At 41.1% G+C, this 27,480-nt stretch overlaps 1 protein-coding gene across 1 annotated transcript in view; it reads right to left on the bottom strand.

Annotated features, from left to right (window-relative positions):
- Positions 1 to 27,480, bottom strand: part of CFAP47 (cilia and flagella associated protein 47) — a 704,026-nt gene that overhangs the window by 45,331 nt on the left and 631,215 nt on the right. The window contains exon 60 of the mRNA XM_065423211.1: positions 26,060 to 26,221. Within this exon, the coding sequence (XP_065279283.1) occupies positions 26,060 to 26,221 (162 nt within the window). The remainder of the gene's footprint in view (positions 1 to 26,059; positions 26,222 to 27,480) is intronic.

The raw sequence follows: 27,480 nt of genomic DNA, 5'->3' as shown, positions 1-27,480 counted from the left end.
GTGCCAAAGAAGTTTCACAACTGAACTGAGTCCATAGGGAAGACTGGGAAGGGTCTACCCTAAGTTATTTGGTTGGTGGTAAAAGCCCTGTAACCCACCCTGTAACCAATTATGTGCTTGGTTCATGAGAGCTGGGGTGGATAAAGTGCCTCTTTAAGTAAGCATTTTTAATTCTACAATTCCCCTATGCCTGCAAAATAAATCAGTTTGTTATTTGATTATCATATATATGCTTAACTGATTTTATGTTGCTAAGCAGTGCATCCTTTACCAGCAGCTTTCATATGCTGAGTACAGAATGCTTGTACAGGATTATAATACAGTAGTTCCAAACGCTATCCTTCAATTATAAATGTGCTGTCATATAAATATATGGTCTCCCAAGTAACACATATATAGATTTTGCTATCGATGAGAAAATTCTTGGCATCATTTTTTCCTTCTCCCCATGTAATTCGCACTTGGACATTAAAGTATGAATATAATTTCCTGTTCCTTTTCAAACTGATCCCTTGATAAGTATGGTGTCGAGGTGATGCACTCAGATTGAGAGACAGTGCAAGGCTTGTTGTCATTCCTCTACACAAATGCCAAAACATGGAGATTCAGACATAAAAATTAACTTAGGAGGGGAGAGAAACCAGGACATCGTTTGAAGCCTACCGCATAGGCAAAATTGAGACTGCTGAACAGATGTTTCTTTCGGCAGTCAAATCACACAATACTGCACAAAGGATGCCTGTTTTATAGTTCAAACAGTTCAGATGCTAGGAAGAAAATGCTGTGGCTGGTAAATTGATTATTACATTCTGCTTTCAGCTTCTGAAAACATTTTTATTTGTTTTCCTTTCCACATTTGTATATGATGTTTGTCTTTTTATTCACATGTGATAAATATTTATTTTTCTGCTCAGGGCTAACTGTTTTATAACCTGTTCTAGGTTCATATTAGGTATTCTGTTAAAATATTTTAATATCTACAACACTTGAGGAAAAACAATGTATTTATATGTGCCAAATGAAAGTATTTGAAAGCATCTTTATGCCAGTCCCCTAGCTGATTGTGAATCTGCACGGCAAATCTAATTTACGGCTGTTCAAAACAGAAGAATGTAATTAGATTTTCATCAGAGCTGCAAACCCTAAAGACTACCATATTATCATATTATGGAAACCCTCCGTGAATATGTTAATATTTGTTTCTAGACAGTTCCGTGACACACATGCTACCTAAATGAAGTGGCAGCTGCTTCAGGCAAAAAAGGTTGTATATCTTCACCAGAAAATTGTCCACGTTGTGTGACTAAAGCAAATGATCCAAGTTCTTTGAGCTCTTAAAGATTCCAGTTTTGATTAAAATGGTCAAAGAATAAAGCAGCAGGAGAGAAAACTGCCTTGGTTTTTAAAGTACTGCCATGTCAAACACATGCGGGCAATTTCACAGTTTTTACCTATCAAAATTTTACACCTGGTGTAGAAAGGTCACATTAACTATAATCATTCACAATTATTTTTCTTTTTAAAACCACTATTCCCTATTTACTGCCTAATACAACAGCCACTTTAGCTAGTTCAAATTGTAACACAGTGCAGCCAACATGAAAATGCAGCTTAAGTAATCCATCCCTGTTTTGAAAGGCAGCATGGTGGACAGAGCTCTGGTCTGTTTTCTATCCCTAGTTCGGCCACTGGTCCACTGTATCACCTTGGAAATGCCACTTCACCTCTCTGTGCCTCAGTTTCTTCCTCTAAAAAATGGAGTCTTGCAAGGTGCTCAGCTCTCCATATGGCCCTGCTACTTTTGCTTTTTCCTTGGCTCTGAGTAAGAAGCATGGTATTGGACAATAAAGTTCTTTGAACATTTAATAGGAATTTAGGAATTTAATAGAATGAAGTGGTCTCTTTCCCTTTATTTTGTTACTTTTGACTTATTAATAAAGTACCTGCCTATAATCTTTTCTCTTATTTGATAAATACAAATTACTGACCGAAGTACTGCTTTTGTATTGAATAGGCAAGGATTTTTAAGGCTTCTGAGTCTGGTGACAATTTAGAAAAAAATATAATTTCTGTTGAAACATTATTCGTAAATATAGTTTACTGTTCATCTTAATTGATTTTGTTCTATGTAGTTTTTGAAATCTTTGTTTTTTTAAAAGAAATGTTCCTTTCTTATGCTGGGTTTACTTGCAATCCTGCACGCATCATTATTTGTGATGTTAAAAAGTTATATTTTCTGAAAAGGATCATAAAACCTGGATTCTGAAGAGATGAAAGTTACGTCATGCATTGCTCGTTCCACTTACTATCTTGAGTTTGTTCTGATTAGAATGTCATTTTAAAAAGGATAAAGATGAATTCTCTTGGATCTGTCAGAAGCTATTTCACCTATTAATATTTCAGCAAAAATCCTGGGAGCTGAAGAGATGCCAAGTGAATGAGTTCTGTATGGGAGTGACTTCTCAAACCTTACAAGCTTTGTGAGAATGTCTGATTGAAATGTGCACTTTTGTACCTGTTAAATCTATCAATATTAGACACTTTCTTGAACTAACAACTCAAATGATTAAAAGGCCAGATCTGGCCCAAGATATCTGAGCCAATACATTTTATTTGATTTATCAGAGCCGTAGATCAATACAGGGTAAAGGAACTCTCCTCTATTTAGAATTCTCAGAGTATACTCCCTCTATAGAGCCACACTCTTAAGAGTACATATTGTCGTTAGACATTCTGAGCTTTCTGGCAGAAAAGTAATTGTTGGGCTTTTCCATCAATTCAGAATGCCTTTGGAGGACTCAGACAAAACAGAAGAGGAGGCGTGTGAAGCAATGTACTCAAACAACTTTCCTTTCCTTTTGGAATTATCTTAGTAGGTCCTCACTCTTGGTAGAGTGACCCACAGGGTACAGGTCCCAGGAAAAAGGCTGAGCAGTACTTCATAAATTAGAGAATTGCTCTCCCACAACAAGCCTCTGATTTCTCTCCTAAGATAAGAAATGGCCATTGGTTAGAAGTGTGAATGGAACTCCATGCAGCAGTTTTACAGATGTCAGAGTTAGACACATTCCTCCAGTATGCTGGAGATGTTACCTTAGCCCTAATTTATTGAGTCCACAGGACATCTGGTACTGCTTAGTCATAATATTACTATTGATATTGTCAATGAGCACCTGAACAGTTTTGGCCTGAATATGAGGCAGGAACTGTTGACATGCACAGGATATCATGCACAACCAAGGACACTGATGTGTAACCTGGCCTTGCAGGCAGTCCACAAACCCTGAACCTGAAGATTGCCCAGATGTTCTCCCCAAGCCATGGTTGAAGTGTCTGTTACTGAAATCACAGAAAGGATAAGGGGAGAGAAGGGAACACTCCTGCATACATACTAGCTCCAAGATGACAACACCCTGTCGAGGATTCATACCAGCTTATCCAGGTGGTGATTGAGGGAAACACGCTGACTTGAGCTATGCTTGCAGTGCTTTGAGGAGAAGCCTGGAATGAGGGGTCACGTGTGTACATGCAGCCGTGTGAACTAGGAACCTAAGGCAATTCCTTACTTTGGTTCATGGGTGATCCTTGAGGGACACACACAAGTCCTATATTGTCTGGAATCTGGAAAGAGGCAGAAACGACCTGTCAGAGGTCGAGTCCAGGAGTGCTCCAATAAACTCTATTTTTTGTTAGAGGCAATAATGATGACTTTTCTTTGTTTATTTTCAGGCTCAGAATGCTGAACAGATGGAGCATGTGATTGATAGCGGTCTCTACTAGGTGTCTGGAGTGACCCTGAAACAACCGATCATCCAGGTAATGAGACATGTGGACATCTCTCTGGCAGAGGCAGGCCGCTAGGAATCCCCACGGACTGCAACCAGGAAGAACAGCCTGTAGTTATTACCCTAGCCATGGCCCTGATAGAAGCAATGCCATGTCCAAGGAAGCATGAAGAGTTGATTGAGAGACCAAATGACATTTTGCAACAAGAGACTGAAACTGCTCCCTAGAACTTTCTGGCAGTTTATTCATGAACTGAGAGATTGCCTCCCAATTAAAATAGTCATATCTGGGAATTAAGACTGGTTATTAGCCATGTGGAGCTATAAACTTAAAATACATCTTTCTCCCAAAGAGGTTAAGCTTTTTTGCATCTTTTCCTTAGGGTTAGCTTTAGCCCAGCATTGATGACTCCTCTCCTTCACCGCAACCACTACTAATGAGCCTGGCATAGGGTGTAACAGAACTGCTCAAACCCTGGATGTAACATGGTTTTCACTTTCTGTCCATTGGGCCACAGGTGGAAAGGAAGAAGTGGTTTGTCACAGAGTCTTGGTAGGCTGCATGATGGCTTTGGGTATTTTCCTCCACTAGCTCCACTTGTGTACAAAGAGAAGCAGCCATTCTTGTGAGGAGCTCCTGGTATACCTTAAAGTCATTTGGTGCCAAGGAGGATGCCGACAATACCAGAGCGTCATCCATTAATAAGGATGATACATTAAGGGGAGGCAAGGGAGAAACCTCCTGAGGATTGGAGCCATGATACTGGCAAAGGCTGCTCCTCCAAAGGGGGTTGAGGTAAGTCCAGTATACTGATATCATAGGTTGATCGGTACCGACCATCACAGGTCTCTTGGTACTGGCAGGTGAAGACTCTGTCCCCAGTATGACTAATGAGGAGACGAACAGTACCGGGCCCCAGTTATGCTGCCCACATGTCCCAACCCCAGGCTCTACCCTTCCTAGCTGCTGGTACTATGCAACAAGGTGGAGTCAACACCAAAGTGGAGGATGACAAAGTAGTACCAGACCCCTATGGTTGATGGGCTCACAGCAGAGTGTACCAGAGTCGAGGAGTGTGGTACCTGCACTCATGCCAACCAAGGGTCTTCGCCCTGGATCAGCGGCGCACTGAAAAGCATAATAAGTCTCTGTCCACTGCATCAGCCTCTGGCGTTATTGGTACCTGTATTAATGGCTGTCCTACTGTGATCAGAGATGTCTCATCTGTCACAGATGGTGAAGTAGTAGTTGAGATGGCCGCTGGGAGAGTACCAGAGTCAACGACTCAGGTCTATCAGTATGAGTCACATCCAGGCAATGATCAGAGGGGTAGCCGTGTTAGTCTGAATCTGTAAAAAGCAACAGAGGGTCCTGTGGCACCTTTAAGACTAACAGAAGTATTGGGAGCATCTGAAGAAGTGAGGTTCTTACCCACAAAAGCTTATGCTCCCAATACTTCTGTTAGTCTTAAAGGTGCCACAGGACCCTCTGTTGCTTTATCCAGGCAATGGTGAGCTGAAGGGCATGCTCTATCATGGGTACCAGCATGACCATCTGTGGAGGAAACACACATTTTGGTCTTCAAAGAGTCTGACACCAACTTCTTATGTTTGAGAGAACATGATTATTCCAAAGTCTTTGACCTTGAAGACAGTCCCGGTGACAAGAATCTCCTGCAACCTCATCCGCCAGTAAAGCTGGCTCTGGGAAGGAGTCATTGAAGAGCTTCCCTTGGACAACTGAGGAGTTCAGATGCTAGTGTAAGGGCTGCCTTTATAAGAATGTGTTGAAGGTGTTCTTCCCACAGCTTTTTTGTCCTGAATTGAAGCCTGGCAGATCGAGTTTGTGTACCAAGCTGTCTCTTATGTGGCATAGGCTCCCCTGGTACTCGGCAAGGCAGGGAGGCCTGCCTGAGGGGAAAAAAGAAGCAAACCAATAAGAAAATCAAAAAGAAAATATCAAAATAACAAAAGAAAAACAGTACCACTAGGCAAAATAAGTAGCAAGAACTTTGTTCTCAAGGAACACGGAATACTTCAGTTCCTTCTTACCATTGGTGGTTGAAGGAGGGGCAGAGTGGGGCATCTCTGCCCTTTATATGCTGCATTTGAGCACAAGGAGCCAAGATGTGGTTGGGGCTGCCTCTGTGGGTATTGCTAGGAAAACTCTCTGGCACTGGTCCACGAGACGCTCACACACGCCTCTAGTGTAAGGGACATATGCGAGCACTTGAAGAACATTAAGGAGACATTAAAACCTTAAATTTAAAACAGATCTGTCAGAATTTGTCATATAAATGTTAAAATATTAAAAAGACATTTTTAAGATTGATAGGCATACATTGAAACAGAAGCAGATTCCTGAGTATGAAAATTCAATCAGCCTCCCCAAAATCAAGCTTGAAATTCTATTAAATTTTATCTTCTCTGCCCTGTGAGCCATTGGTGAGAGAACCAGGGTGCTAGCTTTCTTCATGTTGGCTTACATGTACACCTTGCATGACTACTTAAATACTAAGGTGATGGATGCATCAGAAGATAGAAGGTGAAATCCTGGCCCCACTGAACTTATTGGCAAAACTCCCATTGATTTCAACAGGCCCAGGCTTTCACTCAAAGGGTGCAGGATACACATGTTGTGTTCTTCTTCCACTCTGCCTGTCTGCTCTGTTGTCATGTAACAGCTTGGTAAAACTCCCAGGAACACAGTCAGAGACAAGGAATCATCCAATATGTATACACATGCTTGAAAATTACAACAAAGGTGATGGAGGTCTGATTTTCATAGACTCATAGAATCATAGAACTGGAAGGGATCTCAAGAGGTCATCTAGTCCAGTCCCCTGCACTAGTGGCAGGACCAAGTATCATCTAGACCATTCCTAACAGGTATTTGTCTAACCTGCTTTTAAAAATCTCCAGTGATGGAGATTCCACAACCTGCCCAAGCAATTTATTCCAGTGCTTTTAGGATCATCAAGACCTGAGAGTATTTCTTTAGTGCCACATATGTTTTTAAAATAGAAACATAGATTAGAAAACACCTTCAAACTTCAAAGTGCAGTTCAACTCTAAAAATGGTATTGTGCGGTTTCAGGTTAGTCTCTCAAATCTTCTCCCTTTAGAAGTAAATGTACAAGTGTCAGGCCTATAAACTCACCTTGGCATCTGAAAATCAACCTGTTTCGTTCCCAGCTTACACATCACCTTGTGATTGGAACTCTAACAAATCTGTTGATGATGTGAGAGTCACAAAATAATCCAACTCACTCGCCCATAACAGTATTGGCTCTGGTCGAGAAGAGGTAAAATGACTCTGAATACACACAGGAAGCAGATCTTTCAAGTAAGGTGAGCCATTTTTACATAAAAACTTTTCAGAGTTGAGCTGCACTTTAAGGGTTGTTATTTTGTTTTATTTTTTGTGATGCATTCTTGATTTGGGTATTGCCAATTATTGGAAAATAATTCCCTAAGCTAAACTGATAATTGAGAAGTTTACAAAGAGGGCCAAAGATAGAAACTGATAAAAGCCTGATTAATCTTTTAAGTGTATAGTTACTTCTTGTGGGAAAACAATGATACTTTTAAGAACAAAAAAGGCAATTCACTTGTGTTATTTTTGACACAAATAAAGCTCTTAATATAAATGATTTGGATTAATAGAATTTTGCTATATACAAGCCTGTTTTTTTCCAAACTAGCTTAAGCAAGAGCAATGCTGCAGCGTAGCAATTTCATCCAATGCCTTGTGGTGATTCTATTAAACTATTATACTCAGCTGCTTATCTGAAACATTTTAATTATTAGCCACATGTGCAAAGCTTCAAATCAGCTTATGTTTGCACAATGCAACTTTATTTGCATTTTTCATAAAACAGGGTTGTTGGTTTTTTTTGCCATTTTTACTCGTATTGGAATTGTGGAACTGGGATAAATTAATTAGAGGTAGGCAACTTCATTTTATCTAACTGCAAAACCAGCTGAACAATACAGGTTCAAAAGTTTAACATGGCTGTTACTGGGAGCATATTTTGCTAGCGAGAAATGGAAGGGGGGAAAGGGCACAGAATTAAAATTATAAATGAAAGAAGGGAGTATAGATCCAATGAGTCTGTCTTCAAGCACAGCTGCAGAAGAGATGACAGGGTGCACTGACCTGAAGATATGGCAGATATTAGGAAAATGTACTTAACTTCAAGAGTAATTGGAGTGTGTAATAAACTGTCAGTGGATATTCAAGAACCAGATATGATAAAAGAAAGGATGATAGGAGTAGTTCTGCAAAATAAAATGCAAAGGGATTTTGGTCTTGCTGGTTCTAGGTATATATTTATGTTTATTGACAGTATCAATGTGAGGTGGCTCTCCCAAAATCTAGGCAGATCTCTGAAGAAATATGGATTTTTTTTTTTTGCGGGGCGAGGGGAGAGGCTGAACCTCTTACTACTTCCATTGGGATGAAAAACCTCATTCTCCTGAGCAAAAGAAATTGGAGGAAACTCTACCAGTGAGGACTTGGGAGTTTCCCAAACCCTATTTGGCAATGGTATTAAGCTGTAGGAGAATACCTTACCCCCCAAGTAAATTATATCTACTGGTTCTTCTTTATCCTTTAGTGTTTATTTTCAGAGTTAACAGTTTAGAGTGACATTAACGTATTTTATAGATGCCATGAAGATTTGCTGTGTATTTCTCTAGCTAGTTTATTACTTGGTCCTTTTTTTATATTCTTGACTACTTTCCCTACCTGATGCTCATTAGTTTATCATTTCTAGCACCAGCTGTATCCTTTTTAAAAAAGATTTGAACCACATTGGAAGATTACTCAGAAAGAGTTCCTGGCTACAGAGGTAAATGATATGTTTGTGTTAGTTACTGAGCTACTTTTTATTTTAGTTTCTAAAAAGTAATTGCAGGAAGGATTGATATAATTTCTGATTGTGTACCTGAGTTGACTTCTTATACTTATGTGAAGTTGAATCAATCACTTCAGATGAATTTAGATGAGTAATTGGTTTCCTGAAAGTTTAAAATATATTATCTGAGTATGAATTCACTTGGGTGCTAGAAAGTAGTTCTAATTTGCATAACTGTGACTGATTTTTAAGAATTACAAAAGTCTGATTCTTCTTCATAAGAGTAAGGAAACAGCAGAAACACAGAGTGATGTATAAAATCAGATGGAAGCGTGCTTGTTATTTACAATCCCTATCTCCCCAAAATTCATCAGTCCCCTCCTGGGATTTGCCATTGTTTTGAAAAAGAAAAGAAAAGTAGTAGTTTCTTTTTCAAGTAGTACCCGTGGTTTTGTTTTAGGTATCCAAGATACAGAATGTGCTATCCAGATACACACTACCAACATTGATTATCTTGGTCACGTCTGAAGCTTTTTTTCACAGTGCAACCACGTATTCCAGTTCAAAACATTTAATGTTATCCCAGTCTTCTATAAACTGTGTTGCTAACAGAAAACAATATTTGCCCTTCAAAAAATGAAACATTTTTGTAAAGAACAAATTAAAGTTCTCAAATTTAAACTCTGCCAGTTTAACATGCTGAAATTCAATTAACCATTAAGGCTAATTAAATGTACAGTTTGGTCAGCATGAAATTATCAAACCCCATTAGGACTCTGATGCAATTATCTACTGTTGGTTGCTTATTGTAAAAATTATTTCAGTTTTATTCATGAAATTCTTAAAGCATAATTTTTAGCACTGAAAATTGGCAGTAACATGTAGAATTCTGAACTGGCTGCTACTTCCCACAACTCCCATTGGCTGGGAACAGCGAACTGCTGACAGTGGGCGGTATGGGCAGCTGTGCAAATGTAAATAAATTGTCTGGCGGCCTGCCAGTGGATTACCCTGATGGACCACAGGTTGCCCACCACTGATATAGATACTCTGGAATCATCCCACTAGGATATCAAATAATACGTGATTCTCCACAATTTAAAAGGGCATTAATGCTGGGATTTGATCCAACAATTAGAATGGCAATGGTTTCTGATGATCCTGCTCAGACTCCTTTACATCATACAGAAGAAAAGGCAAAAAGATTGTATGAAATACAAAGGGAAACTATGCCACCCCCAAAAGCAAGATCTAAAAGGGTGTCAGTAATAACTTTTTTCCAATAATGGTCCAATGGGACAGGGAAACTAGCAAAATAGACAGAATAAAGTAGAATTAAATAGAGGAGAAAATAAAAATAGGAGAATGGTCCTATATGAACAAAAGGCAGGTGATCCAGGAAGGAATTGGTATGGAAAAAATTATTACAGTATTAACCTACAGACAGAATTGATGGTTTGCCTACTGATGAATTGCTCCAGAGATTAGCTAATCATGAGAGGAATATGCCTACAGTTCCATCTAGTCCCAAAATTCAGGTCTAGGGAGGCCAAGCACCCCCTACCTCCCTGATATCAGTAGAAGAGCATGCTGATTTAGTGGCACATTTACAAACAGATGATTGGGGAAGACCCACTGTATATGTGAAATTTAATAAGGGAGCGTTCAGACAAAATATGTTGATAGATACTGGTGCCACATTTTCTTTAATAAGCACAAAGAATAAGAATTTATTTGGACCCCTGTAACCAGAAGAAAATTGCAAGGATTTAATGAAACAGAGTAGAGTGCCATTTATTTCTCCATTTAACTTTAAATTAGGTATAACGCAAGGAAAAGAACAGTTTGGTTTAATGGATCTTGATTGTGAAGGAATAATAGGAACTGATATATTGAAAAATCTTGGGTTAATAATCGATCTAGTAAATAAGGTATTGTGGGAAATGCCTTCTAATAAAGTAAAGGATGAATTGCAGCCAGTTGTTATTGAAGCAGGGTAAAGGCTAGCTACTATTAAGGCCGTTGAGGAAATAAAATGGCCTGATTGGCCAGCAGTATTGGAGATTGCACAAAAGTATAAAGAGGTCTGGACTACTAATAAGGCAGAATGTGGAAAAATTGAAGCAGAAGTATTAATTATTGGACTGGATCCCCCACCTCAAAAACAATATAAATATCCTAAGGAGGCAGAACCTAGGATAATGAAAACTATCCAAGGTCTTTTAGAGCAAGGAGTTATAGTCGAACAACAGAGTACAAATAATGCAGCCATATGGCTAGTTTGAAAGGCAGATGGTAAACTTGGAGATTAACCATCGATCTTAGGCCACTGAATAAAGTAACTCCAATGACTGCTCCAGTGGTAGCAAAATATCCAGAGGTGATTGCTTCCATTATGGGACGAGCATGGTGGTTTACAGTCCTAGATTTAGCAAATGCATTCTCTGTTATACCTTTACATCCAGATTCTTGGTATAAATTTGCCTGTACATTCCAAGGATGACAGTTGTTTCACTCGAACCCCCCCATGGATTTCATAATAGCCCTGCCATATACATATGCATGTAAATAAGATGTGGGATAAAATGCCTAATAAGGATGGCATCATGTTGTATGTAGATGTATTATTACTACAAAAACTAGGGAAGAAAACTTAAATATTAGATCAGGTGTTACGGAAAATAAAGGAAACAGGGTTTAAGGTTAGACCAGAAAAAGCTCAAATATGCCAAGAGCAAGTGAACAACCAAGGAGTAACGTTAGGACAGGAAGGATGATCACCAGATAAACAAAGGGTAGAATTATTGCAAAAATTACCAGCCCCTACAGATGTATCTGCTTTAAGGTCATTTTTAGGGACGACAAATTTCTCAAGAGATTTTATAGAAAATTATGCAGAAAAAGCCAGCCCACTGTATAAGTTATTAAAGAAGAGTAATAACTGGGAATGGGGATTAGAGCAGCAGGAAGCTTTTACACAACTTAAAAAAGCATTAGCACAAGCCCCAGCTTTAGCATACCCAAAGGTAGGACAACCTTTTGTGCTCCAATTGGCTACTACCCGCACTGGAATGAGTACTGTATTGAGTCAAGTCTATGGTACAGGTCTTCGACCAGTGGCATATGCTTCTAAAATTCTGAATGGAGTAGAACGGGGATTCACCCCTTCTGAGAAAGGTATTAGCCTTAGTTTGGGCTTTGCAACATTGGGAATATTTAGTAGGATTATCTCCTGTGCTTCTGAAAACATCCCACTCACCCGTGAAATATGTATTAACAGGGAAAATTAATGATGGACACGTTTCTAGTCCTAGATTAGCAAAATGGATGTTAGCCTTGCTGAATAAAAATGTAACAATGGAAAAGGTCCCAAGTTTATCACCAGTTCCTTATGGTCTTGTAAGTGAAGTGGAACAGCATGAATGTCCCCTACCAGAAATTCCTCCTGAAGGACCTATAGTATTCCAAGGTGGAGCAATCTTAAGTGAGATTATAGACACAATAGACATAATTTGGTTTGTGGATGGTTCTAGCTTTTATGAGCCTTAGCTGTGGCACATACGGGGTATGCAGCAGTAAGAATATCCAATGAAAATGTTTTTAAGGGACAGTGCATACCTCATTAGGCACAAGCTGCTGAAATTGTAGGTGTAGCAGCAGCATTGGAAAATATGCGAATGGATAAAACTGTGGCTATTTTCCCAGATTCTGAATGGGTGCTGAGAGCTACAGTGGAGTGGATGCCCCTGTGGCAAAAGAGGGTCATGAAATCAGCAGATGGTAAATACATTGCTCATGCTGAAAAGTTAATGTATTTGTGGGAGTTAGCACAACAAAGGACACACCCAGTATTAATGGGAAAAGTAAAGCCCATAAGAAAAATGTTGAAGGAGCTCAGTGGAATAAGGCAGATGAACAAGCTAAAGTAGAAGACAAGGAGGGGACAGTATGGCAGCCACAATTCCAATTGATCCCAAAAGCTAAACAAGAAAAAGAAAGAATAGAACAGATTGATTTAGTAGCTTTTCAAAAAAAAAAAAAGATCCTGAAATAAAGAAATTGATATAGAAAGAAAAAGGGATGGAAAATTTGGCAGCATGAAACAGGATTGGTATTAACTACTGAAACAGAGGATAATATGTCTGTGTGTGCAGTTCCAATGGAAATTAGATCTGAAATGATCTCTCTAGTTCATGATAATGGGCATTTAGGAATAGATAAGACTCTCTGTAGGTTACAAATTGTAGGATGGTGGCCAAACACGAGGGCAGATATAGAGCAATATGTGAACAATTGTTTACCCTGTGCAGCGAATAATGCAGATATTAAAATAATAAAAGGACCATTAGGACACCAGAGAATAGAAGGTCCGTGGGCTAGGTTGCAAATCGGTTTTATTGGCCCTTTGGCAATAACTGCAAAAGGAAATCAATATTGTTTGATGATAGTGGATCCTTTAACTAAGTGGTGTAGCAGAGCTCCGACCTTGTCCCCGGGGGTCCCATGCTTCCAGGCGGTTTATGCTAGCCTCAGAGGCTCCACGTAGCCCTTCTCTCTCTAGAGCCAGGGTTACAGTCTACAGAGCCCTTTTCATCATAAGCCAGCAAGGAGGTTGGTGAGAGAACTCCCACAGTCTCTGTTGTCCCTGTGGGCTTATACAAGAACAGTTTAGCCTCCTGTCCTGACAGGGGCCTGCCTTCCCCTCCCAGGAGGTGTTTCTGTAGTGGCGGGTTGGGGGGAACCCAGGCCTGCCCTCTACTCTGGGTTCTGGCCCAGGGACCCTAATGGCAGCAGCTGTTGGCAGCCGACCTTTCACCGCCAGAGTTGCCACATTTCCCTGGGCCACTTCCCCACAGCTCTCTCGCTTCTCTCTCTTAACGCCTTCTTCACCCTTCCCTTAGGGCTCCCTTCCAGTGGCTTGAGGGCATCTTCATTACCCAGCCCTTCAGCCGCACTTCCTCTCCCCTGGCTCCCTCCGGCCTGACCGGAGTGAGTCCTTTTATAGTATCAGAGGGGTCTTAATTAGATTCAGGTGTTCTCATTAGCTTAACGGCCTCACCTGTCCACCCTAGCCTGAAGCAGCCCCTGCTCTGGTCAGTCAGGGAACAGAAAACTGCTTATCCAGTGGCCAGTATATCTGCCTTTGACTACTCTGCTGTACCCAACTGGCCTGGGTCTATCACAATGGGTACAGGCAATTCCAACAAGAAATAATACTGCATTAACCACAGCTAAGATTTTGGTGGATCAAGTTATTAGAAGGTGGGGTATCCCCAAAGAAATCGTTTCAGATCAGGGACCTCACTCTATAGGAGAAATTACAAAGGGATTGTGTCAAGCTTTTGGCATTAAGCAAAGACTGCAAATAGCTGGACATCGTCAAAGTTCAGGGCAAGTGTGAAGAACTAACAGAACAATAAAAACTGCCCTGAGGAATGTAGTAAATCAGCAGGGTAAAGAGAAACTATCAGGGGAATGGTAGCGTCACATGGTGTAACTCTGTTTAAAGCCATGACAGGGAGAGATAATGAGGTTGCCTGAACAATGGTGGGTAACAGGTACACCCCCAGATGGATCACAGCCTAGAGTGCTAACAGACCAATGGATGCAACATTTGCTAAAATCCATTAGCAGAATGCATTACAAGTGGTAATAGCACTTAAAGCAAATATTCAGCAAATGGATAAGATGGGACCAATATTGCATCCTCAGGAATGACAGACAGGTGATATGGTCATGTACAGACAAATAAGAGAAAAAGACCATATCTTAAACCCTACATGGGAAGGACCAGTTAGAATAGTTAATAAAGCAAGTCTCATGGTGTATCAATTGGATATCTTTCAAGGAAAAAGAAAAGTGTCAAAATAGTTTCATTCATCACGGTTGAGAAGGGAGAACAAAAAGAGTTATAATGATCTCTCTCTTATTATAGGGACAGGAAAAAGGTAAGATAAGAGAAATGCAGAGAGGAGTGTTGAATGAGATATGGGATGAGAAACATTGGTATCCACCTTCCATTCCCTCTACCTGGATAGAGCAAGATTTAGTTCCAGGAGTTCCTGGAAAGTTTACCTGTTCTGGAACTGACTAGTCAGAGTTTGAGGGTCAACCAATCTTCCCAAATGGAAGCTGTTGTTTACCAAATGGAAGAACAACCCCTTCACGTCATAACTCCCTTATGGGGGGATCAATGTGGAAGACTGGTCATTACAATTAACATAAATGGGGGGGGGAATATGTCAATCAAGTTATCTAGACACAGGATCTCCATATTCTGTGTTAAACAACATATATAAACCCTCAGATTTTTTTACCCTACATCTCCTCAGATATAGCTGACGTACAAGGAGTATTAGGGATAAAAAGTGAGATTCCTATAACAATCCCATTGACAGTATAGGGAATAAGGAAATACGTAATTTACATTTTAGAGTCATGATCTTGGGGCAAAATGGACTCGGAATAATAGGTATGGACATCCTTACTGCACTAAGATATTCAATAGATTTAGACAGAAGTATCTTTTGGGCAAAATAAAGGAAAATTTTTATCTATAAAATATATGTACATACGAGTAAAGTAGTGACTTGTCTTTATTTTTTTTATTTTGATTGAGAAAGAAAAGGGAAGAGTAGAATAGATAAACAAAATGGCAGCTTGGTTTGAGGAAATTCCAAATATGGAGGAAGAGGAAATGGGAGATTTAATGGATGATGAAGAAATAAGAGATTTATTAAATATAGATACGCCAATAGATGAATTTATAAGCCTAAATGCGACAGAGGATGAAAGATACGGCTGAAGAAAATGGGATTAAGGAAGAAAAGGGAACTCCCCCACTAATTGTGTCCCAGATATATTTAGCTCAGTATATGAGACTGATGGTTCCAATCCAAATTATTGAAGCAGAAATTGAAACACTACTATATGGATACTGGATCATTGATTTCAATGATGAATACTGCAGTAGATGGGGATATTATACAATATATGTCATGAAAAATGTATATGTTTACGGACTATTGGGAGAACAGATACCTATTCCCTTAAATGTTCCTCTGTCCATCAACGTAGGTATTAGATTAATAGATAATGTGTCATTTGGTTTAGCAAATATGGGAGTCGGTAGTAGAGGACTCATTGTTATAGATATTATAAAAAGATTGAATTGTATGATGTATTTAAAAGCAAAGATACTGTGGAATGCTGAATAAAACAATAAGAAGCAAGAAAAATGAAATATACTATACAGAAGGTTTAATTAGATAGTCCCTAAAGAAAGTAATGGTAGATTTAGATCCTATGGATGTTTTGAGGCAAAACCCACTAAAGGTCTAATATACGTTTTACATTGTGGAAGGATGGAAGAAATTGATGGAAAAACTTTTAATAAAAGTTCCTACTGATAGAAAGAAAAGAAGTTTGATGGATACAATATTAGGAGGAACAGGTACAGGGCTTGGAATACTGAACAGTATAGATGAAGAGGTATTGGCTAATAAGTTAAATTCAGTAGGACAACATTTGGAAGCTGTGTCGAAACCCTTAATAACCTCTTTAAATGATATAAGTGCTAGCCAATTGTATACGTTGGAAGAAAATGTGTATTTATTAGAAGTTGGACTACACTGCTTAAAGTGAATCACATATACAATGTAACTCATAACCCTTATAAAAACGAATACTTGTGTAATATTACTTTGGTGATTGATTACGATTTCAAGCGCACACTATTCAAAATTGAGAATGAAGAATTTAAAAATCAATACCATATATATAAAAAAGAATTAACCCAATACCTGTAGGATTAAACATAAGTTTAGTTAAGCAACAAAAACAATTACAAAAGGCTCAGAAAAATGCACAAAGGCTTATGATTACTGTGCACTTCCACTAAGGGCATATCTACATTACACGCTGGATCGACAGGCAGCGATAGATCCAGCGGGGGGTCGATTTATCGTGTCTAGTCTAGACGCGATAAATTGACCACCGAGCACTCTCCCGTTGACTCCGGTACTCCACCAGGGCAAGAGGCGCAGGCGGGTTGATGGGAGAGCGTCAGCTGTCGACTTACCACAGTGAAGACACCACGGTAAGTAGATCTAAGTACGTTGACTTCAGCTACATTATTCACGTAGCTGAAGTTGCGTAACTTAGATCGATTTCCCCCCCCCCCCCCGCCAGTGTAGACCAGGCCTAAGAAAATTGAATTAGTAATTGAATGTATAAAAAGTGATACCAAACACAGATGGTGGGAAGTGTTTTGGGGATGGTCTCCCACAGCAATGGGATTCTTTAATGTAATTTTGCATCCGAGTGGTAGTCTTGATATTTCAAATTGTAATGGCAACTATGCTTATTATTTTGGTGTATTGGATCAAATGAAAATTCAGACAGCTGAAGTATATACAATTCCTAAGTTTTAAACAAAACTACTATGGCACACAGGTAAGTGTGACCAAGGTGGGAATCAAGAGTGGTGAGGAATTGTGCCAGTATCAAGACATGTCTGCTCAGTCTCATGACTATGACAGCCTTGAATCAACAATGGACAAGACCACACACCCATTGAACTCACAAAACAATTAAGTGCTGGATAAACTCATTTATCTATCATACCAGCAGGGAAGGGAATTGATACAAGCAGGGCCACCCAGAGGATTATGGGGGCCTGGGACAAAGTGGGGGAGCTGCGGTGCTTGTACTCACCCGGCGGCGGTCTGGGTCTTTGGCGGCATGGGGCCTTTCAGTCGCTCCACGTCTTCGGCAGCACTGAAGGCCCCCCCGCCGCCGAAATGCCACCGAAGACCCGGACTGCCGCTGGGCCTGGGCTCGCGGGGCCTGGGGCAAATTGCCCCACTTGTCCCCCCTCTGGGCGGCCCGGCATACAAGAGTTTTTTTTTTTTTTTTTTTAAACTTCTCTAATCCTTTGTCACAACTGACAACACCCAGGACAGAGGCTTATGACTGCATCTCCCTGCAAAGAAAAGCCTCGGGATGGGGTTTAAATGGCCATAAAATTCACTTCCCTCGATCAGCTTAACAAAAATGGTGACAGTATCATGATACTTTGGTTTGCATAATTTAGTAGTTAGTTTTAGGCTAGATGCTTTAGATAAACTATTAATGATGATAGTTTGGAGCTATAAATACAAAATGGTGGAGAGAGGAGAAGAACAATAAGAGAAGATCGAGAACAGCAGAGAAGGCAACCAGGCAGCAGTTACAGAAGGGAAAGATCAGAGCAGAGAAAGAGCAGAAGGACCTGAGATGAAACAGAGGAATTGATGAAGAAGTGTAAGTCTGATTTCTTGTCTGTTTTAAAGGACTGTCTGTGTCTGTCCATAAAGCTGGATGCCTTCTTCTGAGTGTGATCTAACCCACCCCATCCTGTGAGCGCCCAGCCACCTCTCAGAGAATGGTAATTTTTAATTGTTCAATGTTTCTTTAAAGCTATACTGTAGTGCTGTTTTATACATACACATTGGGTATTTGTATGTTACATTGTAATAAGTCTAATGTTATTATATTGGAGGCCTTATGCATATGTATGAAAAGGTCAGTGTGTACTAATACTGCAACATTGTATTTATCTTATAGTTTGTGTAGTCTTCTGTGTCAATTGAATGTATAATCTCTAAGTTTAATGTAATTGTGCCTTACTGCCTGTTGTATTCTGTACTGTTTTCTTGCTTACTTTACTGAATATACGTCAATCACTGAATTTTCTTTCAATAAATAAGACTGTTTTTGTATGACAATCCTCTGAGTGGAGGGCTGTATCCGTGTCCTTTCAAGGGTTAGCAGGATTAGCCTGCTCTGGAGACTCTTTTGCGGATCGGAGTCAAACCTCCTGGTAATACCCTGGCAATTTCTTTAGGGCGGGTCATCACCTTTCTCCCCATTTGGGCAGAATAAATTAACAATCAATTTATAATTATAGGTAGGCCAGTATTGGAGTGCCTTGGGTCCACATTTTGGGGTAACACTGAGACATATTTTTTACTCCCCAATGTAACTGTCTCTTGTATACTATGATAAGACCAACCAGGTGATTTGTTAGGATACACACAGTCTTAGTGAACTAATTTTATTTTGTAATGGTGTGTGTTTGTGGGTGGGGATGGAGGGGATCTTCATGATCCTACCAGTCTCCTGTGTGAGAAGCAAAGTACCCAGTTGCTTTTGGTAGAGTCAGTGTATAGTTGCCAACATGTAAGTTCTTTGGGGCAAGGACTGTCCTTTATTGTATGTTTCAGAGTGCCCAGCACATGCGAGTCCTTGCTGCTCATTTGTACATGTACTTTATTACTATTATTTTTATTAATGGCATTGGCAATTGTCTAAGCTGGTGGACTGATGACTGTCATGCTCCCCCAGTCACTGGAGCATCCTGGTGAATTTTAGTACTTAGTTCTTTTCAAACATTAACTAATTGCCATAATACCTTTGTACAAAATGTAAGTACCTTTATGCCTGTTTTATAAATAGAGAAACACAAATTAAGTGCCTTGATGAAGGCCACAGAGTGAGTCAGCGTTATAACCTGGATTAGGATGACCGGAAAATCATACTTAATTAAGTAGATGCTATTAGTGTCTCTCCATTTACCCAGAGGTCATCTGGTTGCTCCGCAAAGCAGGCAGCTCTGATGCAGTGAACAGGGGAGCTTGTTGATATCTGAACAGCACTGTTCCCCACGGCTATGGAAGTCACCTGATGTCCTTCCCAAAATTGAGGGGCCTGTGGCCCTGGTTTGCAAGGGACACAAAGGCCAGTTCTTGGCAGTTATAGGGGGAGTTACGAATAACCCATGATGTTTAGGAAAGTCCGTTACAAACTTTCAACCCCTGTGACAAGTTATCCTATAATTCCAAGGCTGTGTTTGCAAGCAGATGGAGGCACAAGAAGTTTTCCAGGCAACTAGTTGATTCCTGGTTGCTGCTACATTGGACTCTGCTTTTCCCTGCATTCTGTACCCTGCACTCAACTCTGCTCCTTTTCCCTACTCCATTCCTGGCTCCTTCCTCAATCTTGTCTATGTTCCTGATTCCCACTGTGCTCCTGCTCTGTGCCTCACCTTCAACCATCAGTTACCAGCGCTGGCTCTGAACCCTGGTTCCAACTTCTGACTGACTCTGGCATTTGGTATCTGACCTGGCTCCAACTATGGCTCGACCCCAGACTTATTTCCCCAAGCTGGACACCTGCTGTACCCACTAGACCAGACTCCTGCTCTGACCACTAGGCAAGACCACCTATGGCTGGGTTCCTAACAATACCTAGTGGAGAAGTGTGTGTTTCACAGAAAATAATACCCAAAGTTGACAGACTTAATAGAAAGCTCAAGGACTGATCACTGTAAAACTTGCACTGACATTGTTTGTGCTTTTTTTTCTTTTTTTTTTCCTGAGGATTAACAGTAGTCTGCAACTCCTTTCAGTACTGCCAGTCCAAGATCTGTCAGATGCAACAAATTTGTTTTTTGAGGGGGAAAATGAAGAGCACAAGAACTAAGCAAAGAATAGTGTTGATTTAATTTTATACTCGTCATGAAGACAATTATGAAGCACACAGGAAAAATGAAAGGGTATGCCAAAATACAAACAATATTTCTGATTTGTTCCCAGATCCTGCACCTCAGCACCCCAATTAAAATATTGTGAACTGAAACATCTTTGTGGGTATTTGAGTGCCAATGACCACACCAAGCACACTGCTTTGCTTCAAAGTTCCCACATCTGATATTCCACAACCCATGACTTCCTAAACTGGAGCAGGGTTAGCTAAGATGATACTCATAAGGAACTTTAGAAGATCTTATAGTATAGGATAGTTAGCTTCAGTAGCAGGTTTTTTTTTTTTAGTATAACACAATATTATGGGAAGACTATATATTGTAGGAGTTAGGCTGTTAACATCACATCAGATCACTGATCTGTCATGGGTATCACATTCATTGCAACAATTACACTATTAACATTCATTTCATAGGCAAAAAAACATTGAAGAGAAGTAGCTACTAGGCACATACCATCTCTGCTTTTCAGAATTAAGCATTTTGATGGTTACTTATTAAAATAACAAAGCATGTTACATAATAATCCCCATAAAGGACTAAGAGCCAGGCTTTTAAAGGTATCTATATTTCTTTAAAAATCTGGCCCTAAGGGCCTATCCAGTAGTGGTTCCTTAAAATAAGCTGTATTTTATTTACAGTGGATTTAAAAACATCAGAGAACACCAACTATCTGTACTTTAGTTTTCAATATATTAAACAGGGTTTATCTGACTGAAATCCTATATTTGGTACTGTACTGTAAATAGTAACCTTTTAACTGTAGGATCATTATGGCATTGAATCTGCGGGACTTTTGAATGCCATGTAATATCATTACAACTGTACAGTGTTAAGCTATCCCCTCTTTTTTAAATGAATTACAATAATTTTCTATTTAAATCAAAATCATGCTGAATGGGCTAGACTCATAATTCTTTGAAGGTCTGCGAGCTGCTCGAAAATTTTCACATCTCAAGGGTTTATTCTTGTCCAAATTATTTAAATACTGAAACACAGTAGTAGCTGTTTAAATCTGCTCTGCCTGTAATTATCATCATCTATCTTTGAATATAAAAATTGCTTACTACACATCACATACATACTCTGATGGATCACTGTTTCAGAAGGAAAAAAAATGAAAAATAGCTTGGCGAGCTGTTATCTTAGAGCTTTACACTTTTATTTATGCTATTACTGGTAGTCTGCAGAACATATAATAGTACTATTAAATTTGATTCCTCGACAGGTATCAAATTCATCTAGGAATAATGACATTATAATGTCATCGACAAGCATTCTGAAAACTGCCAGAGCCATAAATGATCCTCGTTGTCAAAGCATTTCATTACCATACTCCTTGTCTGAAAAGATGTAATGTCCCAAATCAATGTCTTGCAATACATGCAGAAGCTAGTGTTAATAAATATGAAATATTATGGTTGTGCACAAAACATGCACATCAGGAATCTGCAAGTGTTTCAGAATGTTGTCTCATTTGCTGAAGGCACATTATTCATTTCAATTTAAATGCCATAGTATTGGGGAATTAGATGTAGTAATGTTTAAAATGACTACTGTTCATATATGATACAATTATAAACACTAAATAACGTCCATGTTATTCTATTATTTAGAAATATATCTTTATTCTTTGATATACAACAGCTATTTCAGGGTCAAATAAGGTTATGTGATAATATTTACAACTCTAAAGAGAGACAAGATTATATGCTGGGAATTACAGAGCATATTTTTCTTGATTTAATTCTATTGTTTTGTAAAATGTGAACACAAGGAAGCTAATCTGCAGAGCCTACTGTCCACACAACAGTGTTGGTTATCCTTAACTGTGCAGTACTAGATTAAGTATGTATTATTCACCCTCCACTCCCCTCCAGGTTTCATAGACATTACACAAAAGACAGACTATTAAAAAGTCTGGAGTCAGTGACCTCAGATATTCAGTTCTGCTGTCCAATATTCGCACAATAAACCAACCCAGAAGGAAGGAAATTAGACATTTTTAAGGCAAACTCTTGCAGATTTCACAATGAATTGCAATAAAGTTACCTAGCACGGGTCTTTCTGTAAAACAGTGTTACTGTACAACAGAAAAATTCACAGGACAAGGTCTGGGCCCGGCTCCCGTGGTACAAATCAACCAAAAAGTTAAATTGATTGGCCCTTAGAGTGGAACCTGGGGTGGATCCATCTTGGCTTCCCCAATGCAGGGGCTGTGTGTGTGGGGTTGTGTGTGTGTGTGTGGGGGGGGGGGGGGTTGGGTTGTCCCTCCTCCCAGTGTAAAGGTAGGTTAAAGCCGCTTTACAACCCCACTCCTCTCCTGAGCAGACCTTGTTTACTTATTCATACAACATTTTTAGGATGAATTTTTCATAAAAGGCCTCTATAGTTTTGTATCCACAATCAAGTCTAGGTGCAATTTTCAGGGCACAATCATTTGTGGATTCAAAGATAACATCCCCTGATTTGTGGTCATACATGCTTTTACATCTGTAAAGTTGGGGAGATGTCTAAATTCTAACATTTGCATCTTCAACTAATTGCAAATACTGTATAACACTGCAGGTGCACACTGAGAAGTCAGATTGAGCTCCCATAGAAAATTCAGCTCCTTAAGATCAAATTCCTCTCCCAGGCTCACACTCTGTAACTTTCATGTGAGTTTATCTAAAAGCAGAATTTCTGTCTGATGTGTAAGGAATATAATACTATCGTAAAAAGATAAATAATTGGGTAAAAACTTACAATTTCATCCACTGTGACTACAATTTGGGAATTGCTAAAGGTGATATTTGAAGAGTTGAGCATCAACACAGTGGGTCAAATTCAGCCCTGACACAAGCAAGCACAACTCCCATTGACTTCAGTTGATGTTGCATCCACTTGCACAGAGGTTGGATTTGGCCCTGTTTGTCAGGCTATTCATGCAGAGCTTAAGGATTTAGTGAATATTGTTAAGTGTAAGGGAAATTTTCTCTGATGCAGGTGCCCAATAGGTGCAGAAAACAAGAACTGTAGCCAGTGCAGACTCTCTCTCTCTCCAGGTACTTACAACATCCTCCCCCTCCCCCTCCCCTCTCTCTCTGAAATTGTTACTATGAGAGTAGTATGAAAAGATGGCATGTCCCAGAGGAAATTAACTTGTATCATATCCTGGGCTGATGAAACAAGTGAGCAGCAGTCATCTTTTGTTAAATCTTATTGCCCCTACTCAGCTCACATTATAATAATAAATAATAATTAATGGAGATATCCCATCTCCTAGAACTGGAAGGGACCTTGAAAGGTCATCGAGTCCAGCCCCCTGCCTTCACTAGCAGGACCAAGTACTGATTTTGCCCCAGATCCCCAAGTGGCCCCCTCAAGGATTGAACTCACAACCCTGGGTTTAGCAGGCCAATGCTCAAACCACTGAGCTATCCCTCCCCCCCAAGATAATGCAGATAATGGGCCCAGTGGTGGGGAATGTGGCATATAAACAGGACAACCCACACAGAGCTGTCTCCCTCCACATCCAGCATACACACACTTACTACTCATCTCAGGGTTTATGCGAGCCACGCCTTTTTAATCAGTTAATGCTGTACTGCACATGAATACAAAAGAAGCCTAAGTTAGCTAATTATTCACTGGACAGTAAATGGGAAGCCAGCCTCAGACCTGAGACTGGTGATTAGTGCAAAAAGAATAAGCATCTCTGCCTGGTTTACAAGTCCATCTATACGCACCCCCAGACACATGCTTACTGTTATGACTATTGGGATATTTGTTAGGTCTAGTATGTAGTAGGGATTTTCTTGCTTTTGGTGACAAGTCCCCATCTCTTTTCAAAGACAGGACAAGGCTCTAGATCAGGGGTCGGCAACCTACGGCACGCATGCCAAATATGGCACGCGAGCCGATTTTGAGTGGCATGCTGCCTGCCCGGTGAGAGGAGGAGGAGGGGCGGAGGGGCCGGAGAGCGCCATGCTGGGGGAAGAAGCGGGGGAGGGGGAAAGCTTGGCTGCCGCAGGACCAAGCTTCTGCCTCCTGCCCTGGCAGGGGAGAGCAGTGGGGGGGGTCCCGGCCCCCCGCCCCACTCAGCCCCCCCACCCACCGCTCTCCCCTGCGGGGGCAGGAGGCAGAAGCTTGGTCCTGCGGCATCCAAGCTTCCCCCCTTCCCCGCTACTTCCCACAGCTTGGTGCGTTCCGGCCCCTCCTCCTCCTCCTCCTCTTCCCCCTCCCTCTCCCTGCCGGCGATGGCCCTTGCAAGGGGGAGGGGGAGCGGAGCAGAGCCGAGCGGCAGCATGCTCGCTGCTCCGTAGAGCAGGCAGAGAGAGATAGGGACGGAGCCTGGGGGAAGGGGGTGGAACAGAGCATGTCCCTTCCAGCCCCCTGCCGTGAGCCGCCTTCTGCCCTGCGCTTCCCCAGCCCTCTGCCCTGACCTCGAGTCGCCCCCAAGACCCAGCCTTCTGCCCTGCACCTCCACACCCCCCCAGCCCTCTGCCCTGACCTCGAGTCGCCCCCAACTCCCAGCCTTCTGCCCTGCACCTCCACACACACCCCAGCCCTCTGACCTGAACCCCCCCACACACCCAGCCTTGTGCCCTGCACCTCCACACACACCCCAGCCCTCTGCCCTGACCTCGAGTCCCCCCCAACACCCAGCCCTCTGCCCTGAACCCTCCCACACCCAGCCTTCTGCCCTGACCTCGAGTCCCCCCCAACACCCAGCCTTCTGCCCTGCACCCTCCACACCCCCCCAGCCCTCTGCCCTGACCTCGAGTCCCCTCCAACACCCAGCCTTCTGCCCTGCACCCTCCACACCCCCCCCAGCCCTCTGCCCTGACCTCGAGTCCCCCCCAACACCCAGCCTTCTGCCCTGCACCCCCCACACACCCAGCCTTCTGCCCTGCACCTCCACACACACCCCAGCCCTCTTCCCTGACCTCGAGTTGCCCCCAACACCCAGCCTTCTGCCCTGCACCTCCCACACACACCCCAGCCCTCTGCCTTGACCTCGAGTCCCCCCCCAACACCCAGCCTTCTGCCCTGCACCCCCCACACACACCCCAGCCCTCTGCCCTGACCTCGAGTCCCCCCCAACACCCAGCCTTCTGCCCTGCACCTCCACACACCCCCAGCCCTCTGCCCTGACCTTGAGTCGCCCCCAACACCCAGCCTTCCGCCCTGCACCTCCACACACCCCCAGCCCTCTGCCCTGACCTCGAGTCCCCCCCAACACCCAGCCTTCTGCCCTGCACCCCCACACCCACCAGCCTTCTGCCCTGACCCCTGAATCCCCCCACACCCCCGGCCTTCTGCCCTGAACCCCCCACATCCCCACTGCCCTCTGCCCTGACCTCTGAACCCCCACACACACACCCAGCCTTCTGCCCTGCACCTTCTGCCCTGCACCCTCTGCCCTGACCCCTGAACCCCCCCCCTCAGGTCTGGGGTCCCAGCTGCTGGCCCCTTGCCAGCCGGCGTCCCAGCCACAGGCCCTGCTCAGCCCGCTGCAGGCCTAGGTGAACAGAACCCCAGGCTGGAAGCGGGCTGAGCAGGCTGGCGGTGTAAGATCAGCATTTTAATTTAATTTTAAATGAAGCTTCTTAAACATTTTGAAATCCTTGTTTACTTTACATACAACAATAGTTTAGTTATATAATATAGACTTAGAGAGAGACACCTTCTAAAGAACGTTAACATGTATTACCAGCACGTGAAACCTTAAATTAAAGTGAATCAATGAAGACTCGGCACACCACTTCTGAAAGGTTGCCTACCCCTGCTCTAGATAGTACACTCTGCAAATAATGTACAGTAACTGCTGTACTGTTCTTTCTTACCAGCAGTAACCTGAACTTCATCCTGGACACTGGGTGTCTTAATTTTAGTGGTGATCATAACATTTTTTGCTGCTGGCATAGCGGTTGTTCCAGGAACCACACCAGTTAATAGAACTTCCACTCGCTCCTCCACTCTGTTTCTGGCTCGACAGCATACAACAGCTACAGGAAAGAAGGGATCAATTTTTGTAAAATGTTGCTTTCCTGAAAAATTAATTTCTTGATTTTAACAAAATAACTAAAAATATAAGGGTGAGATATCTTTAGAAAGATGCTAATATCAGGTATTCAATTACCCCAATGGGGACTGAGACAGTGAAGAGGAGCCAGTTTCACTGTTCCCTTCATATTCTGTCTGACAAAAACACATGGTAAGATGTTGCTCAATTTATTGAAAAAACATTCTGGACTAAGCAATTCATTTCCACAGCTGCTTCTCAAAAAACTCTTGAAAAGAAATCTCTGCAATTTCTTTGCAATTATGAAATTTAATTTAAATTGATTTAAAAATAAAAAGGTATAGTATCATTTAAAATATTTTAATTGGAAATAAAAATAGGAGCTGAAAAAAATAAATTCAAAAGAAAGTTAATAGTTGTGGAAACTGAAAATGAAATTTTTTTATATCTTAATTTAAGACCACATGCTGTTGCTCAGAGTTGAAGTTCTAGAGAACATTTAACACAATTTTAGAGAACCATACTATGATTTAAAATTTTGCAACTTGAGTTTCCCTTAAGTATCTGAAGCAAAGGAATTTTAATATAGAATGTGACTTTCGTGAATTCTGTGATTTTAATCCTCCCCTTAGAAAATATTTCAATGTTCAATACAAGGGTGTTTTATCCGGTGTATTATAGTCTGTAAAACCTTTTTGATTACAATTCTTTCAACACCATGAAAGATTAGTAAATTAGATCTAGAAATTGAAGGGCACTATTATGTTCCCAGATAAAATGATTCAGAAATTTCCAGATGTCTCAAACTCTACATAGACTTGGACAAAGAGCTGGTTATCTGTTTCTCAGTTTTAAAATGTCAATGTTCTTTCCATCAAAATTATGCCCAAGTGAATATGAAAAGAATTATTTATTCTATGATTATGAAAAAGCTAAAGATTTTTTTTATCCACACAGATGATTAGCAGTGACTTATAGTCACAAATTTTTAGGTTAGAAGGAACAATTATGATAATCTAGTTTAACTTCCAGCATTATACAGTCCATAAAATTTTACCTAGTACTGCCTGCACCAAGCCCATAACTTCTGTTTGAAAGACATCCGAACTGGATTTAAAGTCTTCAAGTGATGGAGAACCCACCACATCCCTTGACAAGTTATTTCAATGGCTAATTACCTTCACTGTTTAAAATGTGGACCTTATTTCTAGCCTGAATTGACCTAGCTTCAGCTTCCAGCCA

The sequence above is a fragment of the Emys orbicularis genome, chromosome 1 (assembly GCF_028017835.1).
Source record: "Emys orbicularis isolate rEmyOrb1 chromosome 1, rEmyOrb1.hap1, whole genome shotgun sequence".
In the NCBI taxonomy this organism is placed as follows: domain Eukaryota; kingdom Metazoa; phylum Chordata; order Testudines; family Emydidae; genus Emys; species Emys orbicularis.
Note: the sequence above shows the minus strand (reverse complement) of the source record. Positions and strands in the feature narration are given on the sequence as shown.